Genomic DNA, 23,305 nt, shown 5'->3' on the forward strand with positions numbered 1-23,305 from the left:
AATTTTAGATTTAAACATACATTCGCGACGTAAGGTTAGGGTTAAGTTGAGGCTCGAAAAATCGAAATAAAATTATTGCATATTCTGAAAGTGCCAACTTTCGAAAATAACTGTACGAAATTTCTAAGTTCCAAGAGTTATAAGAAATGTCTCATCACACTATTAGGTGGATTAAAAGCGTTTTTTCATCATTTTAAAAATATTTTACATTCGCAACCTTGTGTAACAGTTGATTTTGAGGAACTTAATCATATATATTTGTACAAACGATATATATCTATGTTTTGATAAGGTATCCTTAAAAGCAGTTTTTGGCTGTTTCTCTCAACGATGAAATTATATATAGCTTAGGTTTATCCTTGAAAGGTTCATTTTGAAAAAATAGCAACAGTTCGTTGAAATTTTCGTTCAATATTGACATCACTATAAAGTGGAAAAGTGGAACCTGAAACATTAAAGAATAAACCGAAGTATCTAATACTTCGAAACACATCGCACGTTTAAATATATAGATAAATAGACTCATAATCTTATATGTCACTATGTTAGGTCCGTTAGTTTGTGAGTATACCTTATTAAGCACCTATACCTGATACAAATGATCGTTTAATGACATTCCGAGGTAAAAAATACATTTTAGCTACGTATCCTTCGCCATCGAGTGCGGCATCTCACTCGTATTTGTGATGCGGCATCTATCCCAATTGTAGGGGAGAGATGCCTCACGACGACATTTTCCTCTGAAATTATGGATGGCCGTGCTCATGATCAGAATGCCTTCTAAAAGGTCTCAGCTAATCAACCCATGCGTGATTTAGTAAAAAAAATCGAACGATTTAAAAAAACGAAATTTTATTGTGGTATTGAAAAATTTTCGGCACTGTGTGATGCAACTGGACGCACATAATCATTAATCAAATTTTCGTGAGTTAGGATTATTTTACATCTCTAGTGTTTGAACTGGAGTCGACTGTTTTCATTTTTTAGGTTAGGTGTATGGCTTTGCAGTCTAATTTTAAAGCAAAAACAAACTATTTTGTCTTCATCCGACGTTTCGGTCCGTTTGGGACCTTTTTTTAGGATTCGTTCGATTCTCTAGTGTTGCAATTCTTGGAAAGACAAACTCACAATAGCATATTACAGTCGTGATTCGCTGGTTGGGCCACACCTCTGTCCAACTAACGAATTTGATTCGTTAGTTGGACCTACTGACAGATGTCAAAAATTCTCCAAAGGAAATGTTAGTAGTGTAATTGTATCTATTCACATCTCTAATAATTGTCAGATTGATTGTCAAAGTAAATTTGACATAAGATTTTGACATTCAGATGCTTTTCAGTCGTCCAACTAGCGGAGGTCCAACTAAAAAGCAGTCCAGTTAAAAAGTGTCCAACCAGCGAATCACGACTGTACCGTATAAAAGTGACCCTTTACACGAGATATAGAGAGTGCGGCATCTGACCCGACGCGGCATCACTCCCGAAATTACCCTAATCAAAAAAAGTCATGAACGAAAAAGAGAAGCAAAAGGAATCCCAAAAAATGCCCCGAAGCGCAAACGTGATCGTCGCACAGTTAAACAACCACGTGATCCGGAATGCACATGAAATGAAGTATCAGCTCCACACTCTGGCAACAACGTGGACACCTCAGAAGTCATTCGCAAGTACAAATCCAGATGCAGCTCTTGAAAAAAACATGTATTTGCAAATTTTTTTCTACATTTCCTTCCGCGGTTTCATGATTTTTCACATCATTTTCCACTTCCTAATTTTCTTACCTGAATGAAGTCGATGAATTGCATGTATTATTTGTGTTATTCATTTTTAAATAATGAGCAGAATTTACAATTCATCAAATAAAAGTTGAACCGCTGATTTTCTGGTATGCACATTGTATTATTTAACCCCGAATATAAAAACCTGTTTTAATCCACCTAGAGGTGCAATTGTGCCTTTCTCATTGCTCCAAACTATGGTTTAGCTGGTTCGTACAATATAGCATTATGGAAATGTAATAAACACTTGGTAAGTTATATACATTTTGGAAAAAAATCACCTTTTTACATTCATCGCAGAATTCGTTAGAATCGGGATTTGCTGCGTGATCGTACGTATCACCCTGTAATTCAGGAACCAGAACTCGGGTCCACACAAAATTCAACAGCAGCTGATGGACCTTTCATTTAAAATCAAGTTTGTCAAAATCGGTTCAGAAAATTCCGAGAAACCGATGTGGACAAATCAACAAATTTTGTTTTGTAACCATACTCTTCAACTCGTAATCCGGAACAAGATGTTGGTTGAAAATGAAATTCAATAGCAACCTATGGGAATATTATACCTTTCATTTGAATCTTAGTTTGTAAAAATCGGTTCAGCCATATCCGAGAAACCGATATGGACATTTTGTTAACAAATCCGCACATACACACATACATACATACATACATACATACATACACACATACATACACACAGATATTTTGTGATCTCGAATGTTATATGAGACTCGGCCCTCCGGGCCTCGGTTAGAATGTCGGTTTTTGGAGCAATTGGATAACCTTTCTATTTAATCAGCATGAGTTCAATATTATCTTCATGTGATTATATTTTGAAATGTTGGTGGAATGAAGAAACGATGTGACTTTAATTGTTGAATATGCCCGGAATTCCGTACTTCCGGAGTCGTCGATAGTGGACAATATATTCAAAGAATGTTTGATTGGCGTTTGTATCAGTGATCTAGATCTGCGATTAGAAGTAATTTTGTGACCATTTCAATAGTTTTTGGCCTCTGAGGTATTACGATTGTACCGATTTATATGGGAAATTCCAGTGTATACTTACTAACACCCCTGTAACTCAGGAAGCAAGAGTCAGAACCAAATGAAATTCAGTAGCAGTCAATGGTATTACTGTATCTTTAATTTGAAATCAAGTTTGTAAAAATCGGTAGAGAATTCGTTGGGGAATGGGTGTGATATTAGCTTTGGAACTTGGTGGGTTCCCCGGGGGCGTCATGAACCGTCATAGGTGGCCAATGTGGTCAAAGCTACTTTGATTGATCATTAGTGATCCAGACCCGCAAACTAGAGTAATGTTACATAAATTTTAATATGTTTTACATCATTTGAACATCATGGTGGTACAAGTTTATATGGGAATTCGCTGTGTGGCCGCATTCTTCAACCCGTTGCTCCGGAACCAGAAGTCGGATCAACGAAAAATTCAATAGCAGCTTATGGGAACGTTATACCTTTCAGATGAAACTAATGCGGAAATCGGTTCAGCCATCTCTGAGAAAATTGTGTGAGTTTAAATGATACACACACATACACACACATACACACACATACATACATACACACACAGACATTTGCCGATCTCGACTAACTGAATCGAATGGTGTATGACACTCGGCCCTCGGTTAAAAAGTCGTTTTTTACAGTGATTGCATAGCCTTTCTTTATATGAGAAAGGCAAAAACATCGAAAAAAGTATCATCGCCTTATTGGATTTAGCTTGAAGAATATTTAGCCAGGCATAAAACGCCAAAACAGTGCCAGATGTAAAATCTTTCCAACGAATGCTTGTTTGACAAAATCAGTGTATAAATACCATCGCATGAGCTCGCCAAAAGAAACAGACCTCTAGTCTAGAGATATCCACCAAAAAGTCAATGTATTATATACATGTGTGTCAATGTATTATATATACATGGCACTTTGGTATTCGTAGGACGAATCTTACGTAATTGGTGTAAGTGATAAAACCGTGTATTCTGCCACACCTATATATACCACATTGGCAAAAAGGTACAGATATGGGAAAAGCACAATGCACTAATGTGTGAATTAAGATACTTTCAATGTTTTATTTTCATGCCATAGACCCTTTCACAAAAAATAACCACCAAATGACGCAAAAATCAAAGGATCTGCAACGACTGAAAAAAATTCTACTTGGTTAATGGACAGCCTTCTGGCTGAAACGAATGTTGCACCCACCTTGTAAGTAACTCATGGATTTTGTTAGTCGCAGCTGCTGTGACTCGATGGAGATGTATGGTGAACTACTATTCGGCTTCATCGTTTGGGATGATCCATAAATGACGTAGCATTTTTTGAGTGATTTTTAACACCCCCCTCCCCCATCGTAGCATTTCGTCACAAACTTCTATATACCCCCCTGGTAATTACGTAGCTTAACCGTAACCCTCACCCCCCACGTTGTCCCCGTAAAAAACTAAAAAAATCAAAAACGATGTTAGAGGAAACGGGTAAGATTCTCGTGACATCAGGTCAACCCCTATTCTCCTTTAAAAAAGCAGCATGACATGACCCCCTACCTCCCTGTCGTCACACATCATCACAAAATACAAAACTCCCCCCTCCCCCATAGAATGCTACGTCAATTATGGATGGTCCCTTTCCAAGAATGTGGTGTGTATGCATAGATGAGTAAAAAAATTTATTTTCAAAAAAATGTATCTTCGAAACCTCTGTAGCTAGCAACCTAATTTATGGTTATGTTGTGTAGAATGATCTTTCAAATAAAAATATAAAGGTAAAGACTATTTGAGGCCTCTTGCGGTAAAGATCAGGAAAAAAACAAATTGTAACGTATTTTTTCACGTAATATCCAATATTTTTTAAAGTTAACCGATTTTTCTTGAAACTGCCTTCCAACAACGAAAAACGAAGCTACGAATTTCGAATTTTTAAAAACTTCAACCTTTGAAAAATTTTAATATATATTTAAACTGTAATCAGTATTTAGACTACAAACGCTTAAATTTACGGCTTTGAAAGGTCTGTCCTCTAATCGTCTGGATACTAATATTTCCACAAACCAACCAATCGAGACAGCCAAACACGCAAGGAGGCGCTCTTTAGCTGGGGAGGACGAGTACCGTTGCAAATCTAGAGCCAGCAGCCGTAACAACAGTCGGTACTGGTACCCCCTGCTCCACTCGCGCCAGCAACAGGTGACGGTTCTCTTGTATGGTACAGTGGCGTGCTTTATTCAGTCGCAAACGCGATTTGATAGCAAGCGGACACGCTTGGCTAAGATTTGACCGGGAGAAGGTCGTGAGTGCGTCACTCAAGTGTGTAGAGAAATCCATTCTCTAAGTGTATCATCGTGCGTTAATCTATCTGGATCAAGTGATCTTGACCAGCCCCGAGCCAGACGGGCGGTCCAAGTTTTGAACGCCTTCAGGGTCCAAAAGGGTGCGTAGTGTGTGGGAATCTTGTGTGATTATCACAGTTACTCAGTAGAGATACTACCGCAGTTGTGTAATGCAAAAAATTCTACCAAGTGACAAAAGTAGGTGAACTACTGTGAGAAGTGGCAGCAATTGATCACTGTGTAGCCACTATCGACGTAAGAATTTTCAATCAGCACATAATCCAAACAAAAATAGTGCTTTGAAACCAGTGTTACAACTCCTGCCTCTATTTATCGGTCGGCAGCACGAGACACATTGTAAGCGGACGTCAGATGTTTAGAAGAGAAAAAGGAAAAGTAGTATACAACCGGCTCTTAGTAACCGAAGCTTAACCTGTTAGTGTGTTTGCAATATAGACACACTAATAATATAGCGACTAGTACCTATGGATTGCCGCAGATACCACCGTTGCCACCCCCGACTCGGGGGTCTACTTGGAACGCTTTGCCGAATAAGGCATCCCTGTTTCACTGGGAAATTGCTCACATCGCCGACCGGCGAATTCGATCGCGGATGCCATGCCGATACCTACCTCGGAGTGCAGTAGATATGTTTCGTGAATTTATTGGAAATTTAAGTTTGGCTCTCGCGTATGAGCTTATGCAATCATGTTCTGTTAGATTAAATTTTGATTAGACAGTCCATTGAACTGGCAGCGTTACTGCTTTTTGAAGGTGACGGACAATATGATGGAAGTTTGCATAATACGATATTTTCTGAACTTTAACTTTGAAACGTGGGAAATTAAACATTCTGATGCCAGGACATGTAGCCGTTTAAACTGTTGGGAATTCAAAGATGTCAAAACAGTGTATTCATTGTCTAGTTAAAAGATACAAGCTTTAGTTAAAATCTGATGACATTCGTTGTAACTTGTGACACAAAGTCAAGGAAATTAGTAGAAGGGGGTTATGAGTTAAACAGTGAAATACCCTGACGCCTTGTGCTTTATTCAATAGAAAGGTATAGCAATTGCTCTGAAAATCGACTTTTTAACCGAGGCCCGAGTGTCATATAAATCTGTTTGTCGAGTACGACAAATATTTGTATGTATGTGCGTTTGTGTGTAGGTGACCAAAACTGTCACTCACTTTTCTTAGAGATGACTGACTTAAACTTAATCTACTATGATAGGCGTTGCTTCCCCGTAAACGGCTAGTAAGAGAGGGGAAGGGGAGGGGGGATGGAGGGTTAAGGGTTTATCGTGAAAAATAAAACACTTTATTTTAATTTTTTTTTTTTTTCAAAAATAAGAGTAACGCGAATTGATCGAAACTTTTCGCATCTTTTCAATAACATTCTGTAATTTTTCTTTGCAAAAATTTCGTCAAACGACTGGTTGACGAAGCTTTTTGTAGAACGTCTCTAGAAAAAACACGATTTACGGCGTTAACTGCCATTGAAAAACTAGAAAATCGATTTTTTTAAAACTTTGCATAAACATTCTATGTTTATAATACCTAACAACATAGGGGAGTTTTCGAGATAATTTTTTACCTCGAAAAATGAATAAATTATATAAAATCAATATAACGAACAAAACAATCAAAATAATGCGAAAAATGAAAAACAGGTTTCCAAATTCATTAACCGTTATGTGTCCGACGCGGTACCCGGGTACCTTTTAGGGTTTCAATTAATGAAATGAAAGTTAAGCTTTTGGGTTAATAATATTGTTGATATAGTAATAGGGGGAGTGAGGAGGGGTTCCTGAATTTCTTTACAGGCCGACGTGAGTACCCGGGTACCCACGAAACTGAAATGCCAATAACTATGGTAATTTCCATCCGATTTTGATACTTTTGGGAATCGGGTTTTGTTTTATTTGGTTCCCGGGAATCCAGATTTCCGGAAGCATGTTTCAATACTGGGACACTATTTGTGAATATCAATGGAATACCAAAAATATTGGTATCAAAATTCTTGGAATTGCATCAGTAGGCTATATCTAGTAGTTTTGGCCCCGGAACGGACATTCCGGAGCAGGTTCCCGTGGTTCCATTTTTGAAATTGCCATGGGGTCCCGTAACAATACATAACAGGCTTCCGAGACAATTTGAAGAGTTTTGCTAGGTCATTATTAAAGCTTACAAATCATGCTCTAATACTGGAAAATTACTCCGGAAAATCCGGATTACTAAAAACCAGATCCATTCATCCGGTTCAATTTTATAGAATCAAAATGAGGACGAGTTCCTAAATCGAAAACATCTATTTTTCCTGATTATACATCATATTAATATGATTTAATCTGTTCCACAATATTCCGCCACGTCACTCGGTCAGTTGCTGCTTGTCTCCAACCTCTCAGGTGCCCGATACTCGCCAGATTCTGCTCCACTTTATCCAGCCACCGGGAACGCTGCGCTCCTCTCCGTCTCGTACCTGCCGGGCTGGAGGTAAAAACCAACTTGGTGGAGTTGTTGTCCGGCATCCTCACAACATGCCCCGCCCACCGTACCCTTCCAGCTTGAGCTACTTTCCGGATACTTGGCTCACCAAAGAGTCGCGCAAGTGTGTGGTTCATCCTTCTCCTCCACACGCCATCCTCCTGCACACCACCGAAGACCGTTCTCAGCACCCTTCTTTCGAAGACTTCGAGTGCTTGCAGATCCTCCTCGAGCACTGTCCACGTTTCGTGCCCGTAGAGAATCACCGGTCTAATCAGTGTGTTGTACATGGCGCATTTCGTGCGGTGGTGAAGCTTTCTGGATCTCAAAGTTTTGTGGAGCCCATAGTAAGCACGACTTCCAGAGATAATACGCCTTCTGATCTCCCGGATAGTGTTATTGTCCGCAGTCACCAATGAGCCTAGATAGATGAACTCGTCAACCACCTCGAACTCGTCGCCGTCGATCGTAATACTACTGCCCAAGCATTCCCTATCGCGATCGGTTCCGCCAGCCAGCATGTACTTCGTTATAGACACATTTATCTTCAGTCCTACTCGTGCGTCAGCGAAGCACACGAACTGTCCGGACCTCGTGAAAATCGTGCCCCGCATGTTGAACCCCGCTCAAATCGAAAGCATCTAAAAGTGTCCAAAACTGTTAAAGTAAGCCATGATTGTGAGCATTACAATTTGTGGGTACCCGGGTACCCTCGTTGGCTTGTTTAAGGAGTTTTTTTTATTGAACACATAACGGTTAAATGAATGGAATTATTAGTATAAATCAAATTAATGAAATATATAAATTAAATTAGATTAGCTCATTAAATGGGAAATTAGGCAACATTTAAAAATAATTATAAAAATAATAGAATTAAATTAATTACCTCAAACTGACAAATTGAATAAAATCCAAGGAATTAAGCAAAGCAAAGCAAGCAAAGCAAGCAAAGCAAGCAAAGCAAGCAAAGCAAGCAAAGCAAGCAAAGCAAGCAAAGCAAGCAAAGCAAGCAAAGCAAGCAAAGCAAGCAAAGCAAGCAAAGCAAGCAAAGCAAGCAAAGCAAGCAAGGCAAGCAAAGCAAGCAAAGCAAGCAAAGCAAGCAAAGCAATCAAAGCAAGCAAACCAAGCAAATCAAAACAAATTAAATTTTTGCATGAATTGTTTTGAAAATTTTATCTAGAAAATGGCCAACTAATATATAAGGGATTTCGTAGGCTTTCTATGCTTTTCTGTATTCACCTTTTTCGTTCTTTTCTTGACGGCGTCGTTTAACATTCTCTGCTATTTCTACTTTATTGATGGATCTTAATTAGTCATCAGGAACCTGGAACGTTCAATTTGTTTTGGAATTCAAAGTTGTTTTTTTGATCACATATTCCCCAGAAAAAGATTTTTGCACAGAATACGTTAATACGCGCAATTCGAAACAGTACATTAAGACAACGTCACATTTGCTTTCAAGCCCTATAAACAGAGAGCGACAGCGCGAAAATCCGATTTGTGAATGAGACAGGTGAATATTTCAGTTTTCATTTGCATTGAAGTAAATAGTGTGAAGTGTCTAGACTATATCGATAGCATAGAAGCTATTGAAGGTGTCACTGGACATATAAACTGCTTTTGATGCATGGATATGCTTGAAATTACATGTCATAATTTTATGCGAATAAATATATTTCTAGTCAAATTGGTCATGAAAAGGTACCTTTGGGTTCATTTGTTGCTAAACAGTAATGTGTATGGCAAAAATGTAGTCAGATCAACTATATGTCCAATGCATAAGCTCTGATTGTAATCCTCGATAATTTTCTTGTACAATACAGAGAACTGAAACGAAACGTGTACTGAATTATCAAATGCCTCTCTACTAATTGGGACTTCCAGTGAAACATCAATTGAAGTGTACTCAGTATAGAGCAAACATGGACAACGTTAAGTTAGAAAAAACATTGTACTTGCATCCCTATCGAGAGTGGGGTCTTTGGGAAACTTCTTTTCCCGGATCTAATTCGTGGATATTTTCGAGCTTTGATCCGTTATTCTTCATAATAGTCGGCCGTTGTTAGGTCAGACCGAACTAAGTGACATTATATCGATTTCGAGAAAAACGAGTTTAAAGTTGGAATCGCAGCATCCTTTACATTATAATTTAAAATTTATTTATGCCGTAATTCTTGCTAATTTTAGCATATTACAATTTTGGATAAAGTAGAATGTAGCTGACTAAATTCTTTATCCAGTGTTACCATTATCCTATTTTTTTTAGATTTTGCGACTTAGTTCGGTCTGACTTAACACCGACCAATTCATACCAATACAATGAATAGGAGGAAGTGAGCCAATTTGGACCCTCAGCTGTATCTCAGCTATGGTAATATTATAAAAAGCATTTTCATGGCTGTCATGTAGCTCTGTTCTATCTCACAAAATTTTGCGGTTCTCAGTTTTCGTATGCGATAGGGGCGAATTCTGTTTCGGAGCGCTTTTTTGAAAAATGTGTAAGACGAAAAACATGGTTTTTGTTGGCAACAACAATCAATAAAATCAAATGTATAATCGTGATTTTGAATCGGCTGGATACCATCTTTTATTTAACATCTTGTTTCTGGCTTCGTTTAGGCGGTGTGTGAATAACACTGCGAAACAAAACAATTTTTTTGGGAGCAGAACGAAAAAACTGGCGAAAGTTTGGAGTCCCAGCAACACCTGGTGAAATTTTTTTTGAAAAAAATGGAACGGGGCTTCACAGATTAAAACCAAAGTTTGTATGTAAAACTAGGGGTGTTCCAGAGGAAAGATATCAATGAAAATGGTCATCCTACATTTTTGGATAAAATATTACATAAAATGCTATTACATCGAAAAAGTAATCTATGCAATTTTTTAGCTCAATCGGACACCATTAAGGGGGTGGGGCGTTTGAATATTGATTTCATAATATTCAAAAAAATCCAAAGGGAGAGTACATGAAATGTTGAAAGTCGATTTTTTTTGTGGAAATATGTTTGAAAAAACATAAAACATCAGCATCTGGTGTCAAGTTCCAAGGAATTGGAAATTTAAAAAAAATATCGAAAATCAATAATTCTGTTGTAATGCCATATGATTAAAAGAAACAAATTCCTAGCGAACTAGACTTGGGAGCAGAACAAATAAAAATATGGCAGGAAATTAGGGTTCCAACTACATCAATGTAAAAAGGCTTTAAAAAAAACTGAAACGGAACTCCACCGTTTAAAATTGAAATTTTGTGAAAGTTTAAGATATACATGTTTTAGGCGAAAATGGTCATCATTGATCGAATTTTCCTGGCGAACTAGGCTTGGCACCAGAACAAATAAAAAGATGGAAGGGATTTAGGGTTCCAACCAAATCATCGTGAAGAAAGTTTCGAAAAAAATTGAAACGGGACTTCAGAGTATAAAACCAAAGTTCTGTGAAATTGTAAAAATGACATTTTTCCAATGAAAATGGGTATCTTTGACCGAATTTTTCCATCGAACTGGGTTTGGGAGCAGAACAAATAAAAAGATGGCAGGGATTTAGGGTTCCAACCAAATCATGGAGAAAATTTTATTGAAAAAACTTTGAACGGGACTTCACAGTTTAAAACCAAAGCCATGTGAAATTTAAAAAAAATAACATTTTTAGGTGAACATGGGCATCTTTGATCGAATTTTTTCAGCGAACTAAGCTTGGGAGCCGATTAAATAAAATGATGGCAGAGATTGAAGGTTCCAACTAAATCGTCATAAATCTTAAATACTCAAATAGTTTTTACGTACTTGAAATAAAAATTGCTGTTTTTCATGAAAATTCCGCCTTTGTATGAGGAAACATTCTGAATGAATTGATTGAAAAATTATCTCGAAAACTCAACATAGAGGTTAGGTATTTTTTTCCATAGAATGTGTATGCAAAGTTTGAGAGAAATCGGTTATGTAGCTTTTGAATGACAAATCATGATTTTTACAGAGAAATTCTACAAAAAGCTCACCGTTTGTCGATATTTGCATAAAAAATTACAGAATATTGTTGAAATGATACACTATAATGTACAAAAGTTTTGATTATTTCGCTTCACGCAAAATTCTAAAAAAAATGCAAATAAAATGTTTTGTCAAGCTGAAACCCTTGACCCCCTTAATGATGTCCGATTGTGCCAAAAATTGCATAGAGCACTTTTTCAATGTAATAGGCATTTTATGCAAGACTTTATGCGAAAATTTAAGATGACCATTTTCATTGATATCTTCCCTCTTGAACACCCCTACATACAAACATTGTTTTTAAACCGTTAAGACCCTTTACAATTTTTTTCAAAAATTTCTTCACCAGGGCAGGAGTTTCCTGGGACACCAAACCTTTGCCTTTTTTCGTTCTGTTCTCCGATCGTGTATTGAACAGTGTGATCCAACAGTGATATGCGTAAGAAATGTATCATCTCACTCCTAGGTGGATTAAGTTTGTTTTTACTCATAAAATGGCGGAGTTTTTCGTGAAAAAAGCAATTTTTATTTAAAATTTGCTAATACCTATCGCGCGTTGCTGCGACTTTTATCGAAATAGAAGGAAAACATAATTTGTTCCGTAGCGCCATCTGGCGGGCAGATAATCCCCAACCAATATCACACAAACACGCTCCATAACAAATTGCTTACTATGTAGATTGGTTACCGAGTCGATCGACGAATTTTTTGCATGGAAAAATTACAGAATGTTATTGAAGCGATACATTATAATGTACAAAAGTTTTAATCAATTCGCTCCACCCAAATTTCTAAAACAATTTCTCAAAAAAAGTGTTTTTACGCTGAAACACTTCACCAACCACCCCCCCCCCCCCCCCTTAATCGATGCACGGTCTTACGTTTGCCACCTTTGTTTCAATGGTGGCTATCAAAATCAATGCTAATAAACCCAAACATACCATTTCCAAGCGCTTGCGAATGCATATCAATTCCCATCACATTTATGTTGGTACCATAGTCTTCGTACAGTTTCGAACGACTATGGGTTCGAGCAGTTTGAATATTGCAATAACCAATTTTCATTGCGCTCACGTGCCATTTTTTACCTACCGAATCAATTGGCGCGACCTTCAAGACAATCTTCATTAAACCGGGCAGTGGTCTAATCGAGCGTATAAAAGCAAACCTTACAACTGTGGTACATGATGATCGGAAAGTGCAAAATAACTTTCAGTCTCCAAAAAGCAAGTGGGTCGAACGCCAGTCCCGGTAGGACAATTACTATATAATAGTACATCGATGTGGCGGACGAAGCTGGTGCAATTTGGTCAAGCATTATTCGTTTCGGTGAATTCTGTAAATAGGTTTGAGTATAATTGTACCGCTACTTGACTGTTAGGAGCAGGTTTTTTTGGGCTAACGACTACTCGAATTGAAAGTGTACTCAAGCTCATCGATGCATCCACGTCGTAGCATGTATCGAATGAAGTCCGAAATGAACAGGAATCGTCCATTTGGCAGCGATCGAATATTTTTCGTTTGTTATTTGTTTATAATACACTGGGAATCAAAGCATAAACAACTTAGAGCGCGATGGGGTTTTCGATTTTGATTAGTGTATTAAATGAAATCTAGTAAAAACTCTCTCGCTAACATTTGGTTGCAATATTGGTATGGTACCCTTCAGTTAGAGCGCGATTGAATACGCTAAAGTACTTCTTCACGGAACTTTATTTTAGCCATTAGTGCATCGTCAACGAGCAAATAACTTCCAGCTCGCAAATTGATTGAACTGGAATTGGGGAGAGTTCGGGATGTATTATCGCTAGATATGGGTCAGGCTGGGTAGTTCCAAACAATGTCTTTCTTACAAATCGGTTCCTTTTTCACAACGTTTCACACTTACTCGTATACTTCACGACATACTAACAGGGGCGGATCCAGAAAAAAAACTTCGGAGGGGGTTCGAAATTTCGATTTTAATGTGCTCATTGTACAATATGTAGAGTAGAATGGGGTCAAGTAGGTCAGTTTTCTTTGGCCGGCTCGTGCGATTTTACAGTAAGTTGACCCAAAAGAGCTCATATATTATTAGCTACTTTTTACAATAAAATTAAAAACTTTTGCAATTTTAATCCGATTCAAACAAATAAGTCCTTATTTTTACTGGTTATTAGTAGGCTTTAAGTTTCCCTAAACATTTATTTTTTTTGAATTGCTTTATCGTGCTCAAAATCTTGACCGAAGGCTCACTTAAAAAAAAAATAACATTAATAAAAAGCTCTGAAAACTCGTAAATGACATTAGAACTATTTGTCGCACTAGCACAGAATGCTCAGACGACCAAAAGTACATTAATTTACCTTTAATTTAACATAATAATATTTCATATCGATGCTCTATAACCGTAGATATTTGGACTTTACTGAACGTACATTTTATTTTGAAGATGAAATTCATTTCTTCACTCTAACTCAAAAACGGTTCTACTTTAAATTTTTTGAACTTCATTTTCAGATTCAGCACATGATTTTACATTGAAAATGACCATTAGCTTATTGAGTTCAGAAATGCTGAAAACTAGTGTAATACATGTTATTTGTGTAGTCAAAAGTGGTACATAGTTTCACTCAGTTGTTAACTACTACATATAATTTTCCAGCTGGTAAAATTAACGAGAAATAACATTTTTTGGATAGAAAGCAGTCGGTGCTAAAATGTATTAGTGTGCCCCATGGGTAGGAACTATGAAACACGACGAAATCTAGAGTGGAATATTCTGCTTGCGAATGATGTTCTTTAAACATTACGAACAAGACACTAACGATTCTAATGATTGTTATATTGAGGTGAAAATCGTTTGTTTACGAAAAAAATCACTGTATCATCGCGTAACATCGGATCACCATATACAGGTCAGACTCTAATATCCGTGATTCGATTATCCGGGGAAAATGATTCGATTATCCGGGTGTTTCGAAAAAAAAATTAATTTCAACTAGAATTCGGATTATAGTGCTAATTCGATCAATGCAGTCAATAGAACTTTTGTCGTGGAATGGGGGGTCTAGGGCTACCTTCCTCCCTAATTTTGGCCTACTTTAAATGGCTTATATATGGGGTATTCCTCGCAAGGTAATCAAAAAAAAAAAAAAACAAAACTTAGAATCGACCATCACGGATTGGAACCAGTTTTTAAGAAATTATTCATTTGGAGCCAATATATAGTAACCTAAATTATTGTGTCGTTTGAACCACCCCTCCGGTTCATGGGACACTCTTAATTTTAACAAATTGTTTAAAAAATGGTTCGCTTCGGACTATATCTCTGACACTGTTTGCACTAGAATCAATCAACGAGACGAACTTTCAAGGATTTGTTCAAGGAATCTATAAAAACCTGTTTGATACAGCTAGTGGTGCAACTATGCCTTTCTCATTTCCCTAAACAATGAGTCTATGGCTGTTTATGTTCGTTTCAATTATGGAACTATCTAATACAATTTTAGTACACTTTACACCTACACACAATGGTTCGCCAGACACGAACCTGATGAGCTAGGTGTCGACGGTGAGACACTTGAAACAAAAAATATCATACTTTATTAGCCTAATCAGCATCAGTTCAATGTTGTCTTCCTGCCAACTACGAACGAACCACTCCTTAGCTAAATACGGGATGCCTTGTGTTATAGCGGTGGTATAAAGATGATGGGATTAAGAGGGGGAGGGGTATGAGTGATGGATGAGGTGGTGGTCTGAGGGGGGTGCAATGAGGGGTGATCTAAGGGGAATTTAAATTGGTGGTGACCAGTGAGGGGGAGGGAGGTGTAACACACTCCTGTTAAAATCCAGATACCTTATGTGAATCGAAAAAAAATTAGGGATTAGGTTGACGATTTTTATAGTGATTGCACATCCTTTCTATATGAAAAAGGCAAAAATTTCTGTGTTATCGCACTCTAAAACCCATAACTCTGGAACCGGAAGTCGGATAAACTAAAAATTCAATAGCAGCTTATGGGAGCGTTATACCGTTAAGTTTTAGCGGTTTGGTTCAGCCAACTCTGAGAAAAGTGAGTGAGTTTAGAAAATACATACACACATACAGACATTTGCCGATCTCAACGAACTGAGTCGAATGAGATATAACACACGGCCCTCCGGGCCGGGATTAGCTTGCCGGTTTTTACAGTGATTGCATATCCTTTCTATATGAGAAAGGCAAAAATACTAGTTTTTAACAGCAGTAGTGCAACTTTTTTAGTCTTGTTCTCGTAATACACATATCAGTTGCTGCAGGCCATGTCATTACAGATACTGTGCTCGGTTTATTTCTGGCATTCTCTTGGGATAATGATCACATGCTTCTCAAAAAATCTTTATGCATACTTTCCAGAATGCTGATCGAAGTTTTCTTAGCATTACAGTGGAATTTATTTCAGAATTTAAATTGAATCCTTATCCGTATTTCTACGGTTTTTGCCTTTCTCATATAAAGAAAGGCTATGCAATCACTCTAAAAATCGAATTTTTAACCGAGGGCCGGAGAGCCAAGTGTTATATACCATTAAACTCAATTCGTCGAGATCAGAAACTGTCTGTGTGTGTTTGTGTGTGTCATTTAAGCTCACACAATTTTCTCAGAGATGGTTGAACCGATTTACACAAACTTAATTTCAACTGAAAGTTATAACGCTCCTATAAGCTGCAGCTGCGGGTCTAGATCACTAATGTTCAATCAAAGTAGCTTTGAACACATTGTTCACCTATGACGGTTCATTATTCCCCCGGGGAACTCGGCAAGTTCATAAGCTAATCTCACTCCAAATTCCCAGCGAATTCTTGGCCGATTTTTACAAACTTGATTTCAAATGAAAGATAGTGTAGTCCTACAGTATGCTATTGAATTTCATTCGGTTCTGACTTTTAGTTCTGGAGTTACAGGTTGGTAAACAAGGTCACATTTGAATTTCCTATATAAACCTTTACAATAGTAATACGTACCTCAGAGGTTCAAAATCTATTGGAATCTTCACAGAATTACATCGATTCGAAGATCTAAATCACCGATGGTCAATCAAACATTCTTTGAATATATTGTCCGCTATCGACAATTCCGTAAGTCCCGACTTCCGGGCATATTCCACAATTAAAGTCACATCGATTCTTTGGTGATGACTGAACCGATTTTCTCCAACCAAGTCACAAATGGAAAGTATAATATGCAGTCCCCCGAATTACCCTTACACCTTCATCACCGCCTCCTCCCATTGGATAACCCATTCCATACCCGCATTCCCTTACACCTCGCATACCGAAATAAGATAAAGAATTTTGTAGGCATCCTCCACTCTTAATCTTCAAACCCCCCTACCCTTCCAAACCGATTTCCACAGCATTTCAAAATAAAAAATGTGGTCACATGAAGTTAGCATTGAACTCATGCTGATTAAGCTAATTAAATTTTATAGTTTTTTGCTTAAAGTGTGTCAGCGTCTATTTTTGTGGTAGTAGTGGGATATGTGCTAAGTGTAATATGAATGTTCCACAATTATATTGAACATAACCAGCTAAGGTACCATAGTTTGAATGAAAAACTACAAGGGGCAGCCTTATGGAGTTGTACGAACTGTAGACGTAGGACTATACTACTTAATGTAAAATATTTATTTTCTTAGTACAATAAATCAACTATATTTCTTACGTATAGTTTAGGCACAATCAATCGACATCGAATGTTACATATTGCACCAAACCTTCTTGGTTATGAGGTCATTCAATTTGTAGTAGGCGATCGAATCCGATTTAACTTATTTGAGAAGAGCTGAAGAAAGAAGACAGAAAGCCGTGGCCGAACTAATATCTGGAATAAAATCTTTATAGCACAAGATAAGCTTTAAAAATTGTAAAATCTTTTCAATTGTTTGTGGTAAAAACCAAATCCAAATTTTAGACAATATTATCATATAATCATGTATAGACCAAGCTTTCTAGTTAAATTTTGCCATTATTGTAACTTTCCTAAAGTACGCATACAAATGTAGCGAATGCAGTGGTCTTAATCATATATCGAAACTATAAATATACAAGAAGCGAAAACAATTTTATATATTGACTTAGATGCGTTTTTGCAACGGTTTTTCGAGTGGCAGTGTATTCATTCATAAATATGCTTTTTAGTATGTACCTATTAGTAGAATCAAAATAGGATAGGCTGATGGGAAATGAATCACGTAAAGTGGAAATGAATCAATGAATAGATCGAACGTAGGGGAATTATGGTTAAAACCGACACCTTAAGCTTAACACTTTTTCTAAGTTGCCACAAAACCAATAAAATTATAATTTTTATGCAGAATTCTTCTTCAGAAAATTCTTAACAAGACTTAATTTTTTCAGCGCTTCAAAAAATTAATTTCATTAAAAATTATTGGTTGTAAAACTTGGAAAACAAAGTGACTTTTTGTAGTCACTGCGGGTAAAACCGACACCCCGTAGGGGTAAGATCGACACCCCCTTTAATTTATTTTCTCTCCACTTTATTAAAATCTTTATCTTTATTAAAAATGAGATATATGCGTGATTAATAAAGTGTGAGTATGTATGATGCAAATATGTGCTTTTTATTGCTTCATCATGTAGTGAGGGGAAGAAAGTTCGAAAGCGTAGTACTATAAATAAGAGTATTTTATGCTATAGGATTATTTATTGATGTGAGAATTTCCAAATAATCCTTGCGCACATCATTGCAACCTCCAGTGTCATTTTATTTCGTAAGAGAAAATTTGCAAGTGTTCTACGTTCTGCTAATTGGATTCATTCACTTATAAGTGACACACACACTTCTTAGTAAAACTATCATTTTCAGTTTTGATTTTTCGGACTCTGATCATCAACGATCTATTGGGGTATACATAATATCATTGTCTCATTGTGATGAAATTCGTCTATGACAAACCAAGAGAACACTAGAAATTCGGTTTGATGACCTTTTTGCAGAAATAGCAAAAGCTTCGTTAGAATCAGATAAGCAAAAATTCCAATTTTTGATTTTTAAAGAGACTTACAAGAAATAAACACAATAAAAGTATTTCTGTGTATTTCTGCTAATACTATAGTGTTCTAATAGGCTAATTGAAGTGTCACAAAGACACCTAGTATTTTGAAATAAATCGCAACTATACACAACCATCTTAACAGGGTGTCGGTTTTACCCTAACCATAGGGTGTCGGTTTTACCCCAACAGCGCACATTTTTTTATAAAAGCAATTAAAAATATTGAATTTTTCAAACTCGTCTTCAATGCACCTAATTGATCATAGGACAGGCCGATAATAATAGGTACTGAAAAATGGGGTGATTTGAAAAGCTTTCGTTCGGTTAAAACCTTAAAATCTATCAACGAAATTTTACATCCAGACGACTATGAACGCTGCTGTCGAATGTTTTGTTAATTTTTATGATATTCGGCGCACTAACGTAAATCAAATTTTTCTTCAAATGCTCTAAATAAACGTACTAATAATATTGTATCATTATGAAATGAATAAAAATTTGATTTCTAGGAAAAGTTGTGGGGTGTCGGTTTTACCCACAGTGTCGGTTTTTCCCACAATTCCCCTAAATAATAAACTTTTGTTGTGCTTTCCATCTTTGCGCAACGAATGCACAGATTGCTATCATGCAGGTAACGCATGCAACCGCTAACAAACCTCATTGCCACATTGAAATCTGCGTTTCGGTCAAAAATATCATTTTGCCATCTGTGATAACTACAACAGGAAAAAAAATCTGTGAAAATCTGTGATAAATTTCCGAAAAAATTGCGAAAAATCACAATTTTTCCAAAACTCTGTGAAATTTTCATCAAAATGCCAAAACTCTGCCATCTGTGATCAAAAATTGTGGAAAAATAACACTGAGACATTACAGAAAAATCTGTGAATATGGCACAAAGCAAAATGAATCAACGCTGATGATGATGGGTAGAGCGAAAGAGACAACTAGTACTACACTATGTTGAGCTTGTTTGCAAATGGAGCTCGAATGTACAAGCGATTTTGTGTACGAATAATTGTGTTCGAGATTGTACATAAAAATAGCACAACACAAAAGAAAGCATAGTGTTTGAACGGACAAGCTCAGTCGCGTGTTGGAGTGCACTGGATAGCGTACCTCCACATCCACACGCAGAAAAAAAATCACTAAGAATAATCAAATTTTGGCATAAATTAACAATTTTCCCTGTGATATAGTGACACGCAAGATTCAGGTTTGATTTAATCAATACTGTTGCTTGAAATTATCTACAAATTCATTTGATAAGTTTAACCTAACAAACAGGTTCGAAGAAACAAAAAAATCTTTAGTATTGACCAAAGGAGAGAACAACTCTAATTTAGTTGAAATCAAACAAAGATTCTGTTAGTTTTTAACAAAGGGAACAGTTAGATCTAACCAATTTTATTTTATCTCAACAATGTTTTCTATTTAAAATTCAAACAGAAGTATTTGTTGTACTAAGCCAAATATTTGCTTTACTAAGCCAAATATTTGCTTTCGAGAAAGGCCCATTTCAGTTTGAAACAGTCATTCGTCAAGTTTGAAATTCAACTAAACGTTTTGTTGTTTCAAAAAGGCCCGATTCTTCTGCGTGCAGTGTAACGGACTTGTAACTCAGCTACACTGGCTGTGAAAACACAGAGCGCAATGATCTACTGCGCCTGCCATTCAACAGGCAACTGAGCTTGTCCGATCAAAACCGTTCTTTAAATACTCGATGATGACGTCATTCATAGAAACTTAGCGCGCTAGGTACACAAATCTGTCGTGCCGGATTTGGAAAACGCTATAATCGATATTTTGACTAGGTTGTACATTATTTAATTTTTAATGCCATGATATCAAAAGTCTTTGGGTTTATCGATTGGAATCTATTCTTAGAAGTATTTCGGGGCGAAATGCGCAAAAAAAATAAAAATTTATCGTGAGATGGCTGAATTATATGCGTTTAAAATTGGACCACTTTTCGTTACATACCATTTTTGTAGTTTCTTCATTTTAATAATCTGACTATTTTGTTTTGTAATTAAGTTTATTAATTTTATTCCAAAATGTTTAACAACTTTAATAATTTGATTTATATGAAAGATGATTCATTTACTATTTGATTTTATGAATTTTATAATTTCTTTGCTACATGAAGAATTTGCGTTATGGACATTTGTTTTATTGATTTTCTATAATTTATTCAATTTATTCCTGGTTTTTTTTCCTGCAGAACTCGAAACTGTGTTAATCCCACCTTTACATGGGTGCCTATTTTGCATGAGTTCTGCAAACTAATGAATGATCCAACAGTGACAAATGTAAGAAATGTCTCATCTCGTTGTTAGGAGGATTAGGTCGGTTTTCTTCATTTCATTCAGAGCGTTGATGTCAAAAACAAGCGAAATGCGCGTGTTACTAAAATTGTCCAAATGATGTGATGAAATTTGGCATCTGAGTTTACTTCGACATTTGCTCTAAAATTTCAAAAATGAGTTTATTTTAGTAATGTCCTAATGCACCACCTTGAGTTCAAATCATCTGTAATTTATTTTTATTTTGAACGTAAGTAATTGTGATATCTCATATTTGAAGGTGGTATACCTGTGATTACCGATCCCGTTGCCAGATGAATCACATATTACTACTTATGGCAATTGATTCTTTCGTTTTCAGTGTTTTTATAACCTATTTCTAACATCTTTTCCATGAAAAGCAAACAAGTGTGCTTATACGAAATTAGTTCGTTACCCATCTTCGCCGGCTGTTATTAGGGCTGTGTAATTCGGGTGACCGAGGCTTGCAGACTATGGTAAACGATGAACAGCATAATTTGGAAGTGCAAATGCGATAGCACTGATTACACTTCAAAGTACTTATTGCGATTACTCTCCACTTGCGTGAGAGCTGCAAAATGTTGTGTTAAGCAACACGAGATCTTCTCCGACGACCTATCTGTTTAATACTTTAATGCTGCTTGCTGTGAATGCTTCTGAAAAGCGTTTGAATGGTGTGGTTTACATTTTCTTACAACTTGGCTTCATTGACCGAAATGTTTATGTGATAAATTGCAACATAGAAGAGTTTTCAGTGATTGATAAACAATTATTAGTCAACAGATCAGCGTTCTGCTACCCATCAAAATGAGCTAGTAACAACCAAATACACAACGAAAAATGTGGTTCGCTCAGATGTCACTGGACATCTTTCTTATTCTGCTTTTGTTAATGTGCCAAGAGAACAAAGTTCATCGTTGGAAGGCGAACGCCCAAATCAGCGCCTTCCGACCAACCGTGTTCGATAATACGGAATGGAGACGATTTTTCCATCTTTACCGAAATGTTACAATGTTAATGGCTGGCCGGACTGGGTTGAAAACGCGGGGTAACTTTTTGCAGAGACCGGTACCAGAATACATTCCTTTTCCGTGTGATGCCTCACTCGGTCGGAGTAGGGAACCGCCAAACAGCGTGCATAAACTGAGACCTGGTAAGTGTTGGTATTTAGCTGCATATATTTTAGATAATACGTTTAGTACGATTTTGAAACAAAACCGTTTAAGCAACTTAGTAGAATGTCACATTCAACCCTGAGTAAAAAATTCTGAAGTGCCCCCCCCCCCATTTTCACAAAGTGGTGAATTTTGCAAAACATGATTTAATTGTATTGTTTTGGTATCCGTGAACATCTTCGTGAAATATTTTTTCGTTATTAAAAATATTTATACAACCTTTTTATTGTAATATTTTTTACAGTCAAAGTTTAATTTCGAATTGCACCTAACTTCACTGGTGGTTTAACAAATGTTTATTCTAAAAAATGTCGACAAAATTTTTAACGAATGTTAACTATTTCTACTATTTTTTAAACAATTTTTCAAACAAATACAGTTTTAATCGGTTTCTTCACGTAACATGTTGCATATATTGTCAGCTTTTAATTTCAAGAAAAAATGTTTTGAGCATATATATAAGGTTTTTAAAATAATTTATTTTTTTGTGTTACTCGGCATGCAAAAAAATGTTACCCAAACAGTCGCTGGTCGCCTCGGCACGGTTGGACCAACATCGCGTGAGCGAGTCAGTCGAAGCTCTCCACCACTCTGATTACATGAAAATTCAAAGGTAGAGAATAAGTTTTGTTGCGATAGTGTTATCAATAATACCCAGTACTTATAATATAACAGTTCATTCAGTATATATTTTGGAAAACAACATTTATAACAGATCCGGTGTTGTCCGAAAATTTACCATCTAATTTATCTTTATCAATTGTTATTATATTTTCAGGACAAGTTTTCTGCTTTAAAGCGTGAATTACATCTTCAAAATTGACAATCAATATTTTTTTAAATAATTCTTCGTCCAATCAAACCATTGTGATGTTATTATAATTGACTTAGTTTAAACTAGCTCTATACGCGATAGTTCATTTATCGCTTCATTGAAGTTCTGTTCTTGTTCACGTGGAGTAAAACCATTTCTTGTTTCATTTAAAATTCGTTAGTGATACGAAAAGTTAAACCGTTATGTGTCCAACGGGGTACCCAAGTACCTTTTTAGGTTCCGATTAATGACATTCTAATGTTTTATCCATAGCTGCAAATTGATATTTTGTGATATCTTAGAACGTCACTGGATCAAGCTTTTGGGTTAATAATA

At 36.5% G+C, this 23,305-nt stretch overlaps 1 protein-coding gene across 9 annotated transcripts in view; it reads left to right on the forward strand.

Moving 5' to 3' along the window:
* Positions 1-5,046: 5,046 nt before the first annotated feature.
* Positions 5,047-23,305, forward strand: part of LOC131692893 (phospholipase B1, membrane-associated-like) — a 30,742-nt gene continuing 12,483 nt past the window's right edge. The window contains exons 1-2 of one of the 9 annotated variants that reach the window (XM_058980264.1): positions 5,047-5,387; positions 21,757-22,133. In XM_058980264.1, the coding sequence (XP_058836247.1) occupies positions 21,821-22,133 (313 nt within the window). In that variant the 5' untranslated portion in view covers positions 5,047-5,387; positions 21,757-21,820. Of the gene's footprint in view, positions 5,469-21,320; positions 22,134-23,305 lie in introns of all 9 variants that reach the window. The other 8 variants (XM_058980260.1, XM_058980263.1, XM_058980259.1 and 5 more) reach the window with 8 other exon arrangements.

Source organism: Topomyia yanbarensis, chromosome 3 (assembly GCF_030247195.1).
Source record: "Topomyia yanbarensis strain Yona2022 chromosome 3, ASM3024719v1, whole genome shotgun sequence".
NCBI lineage: Eukaryota > Metazoa > Arthropoda > Insecta > Diptera > Culicidae > Topomyia > Topomyia yanbarensis.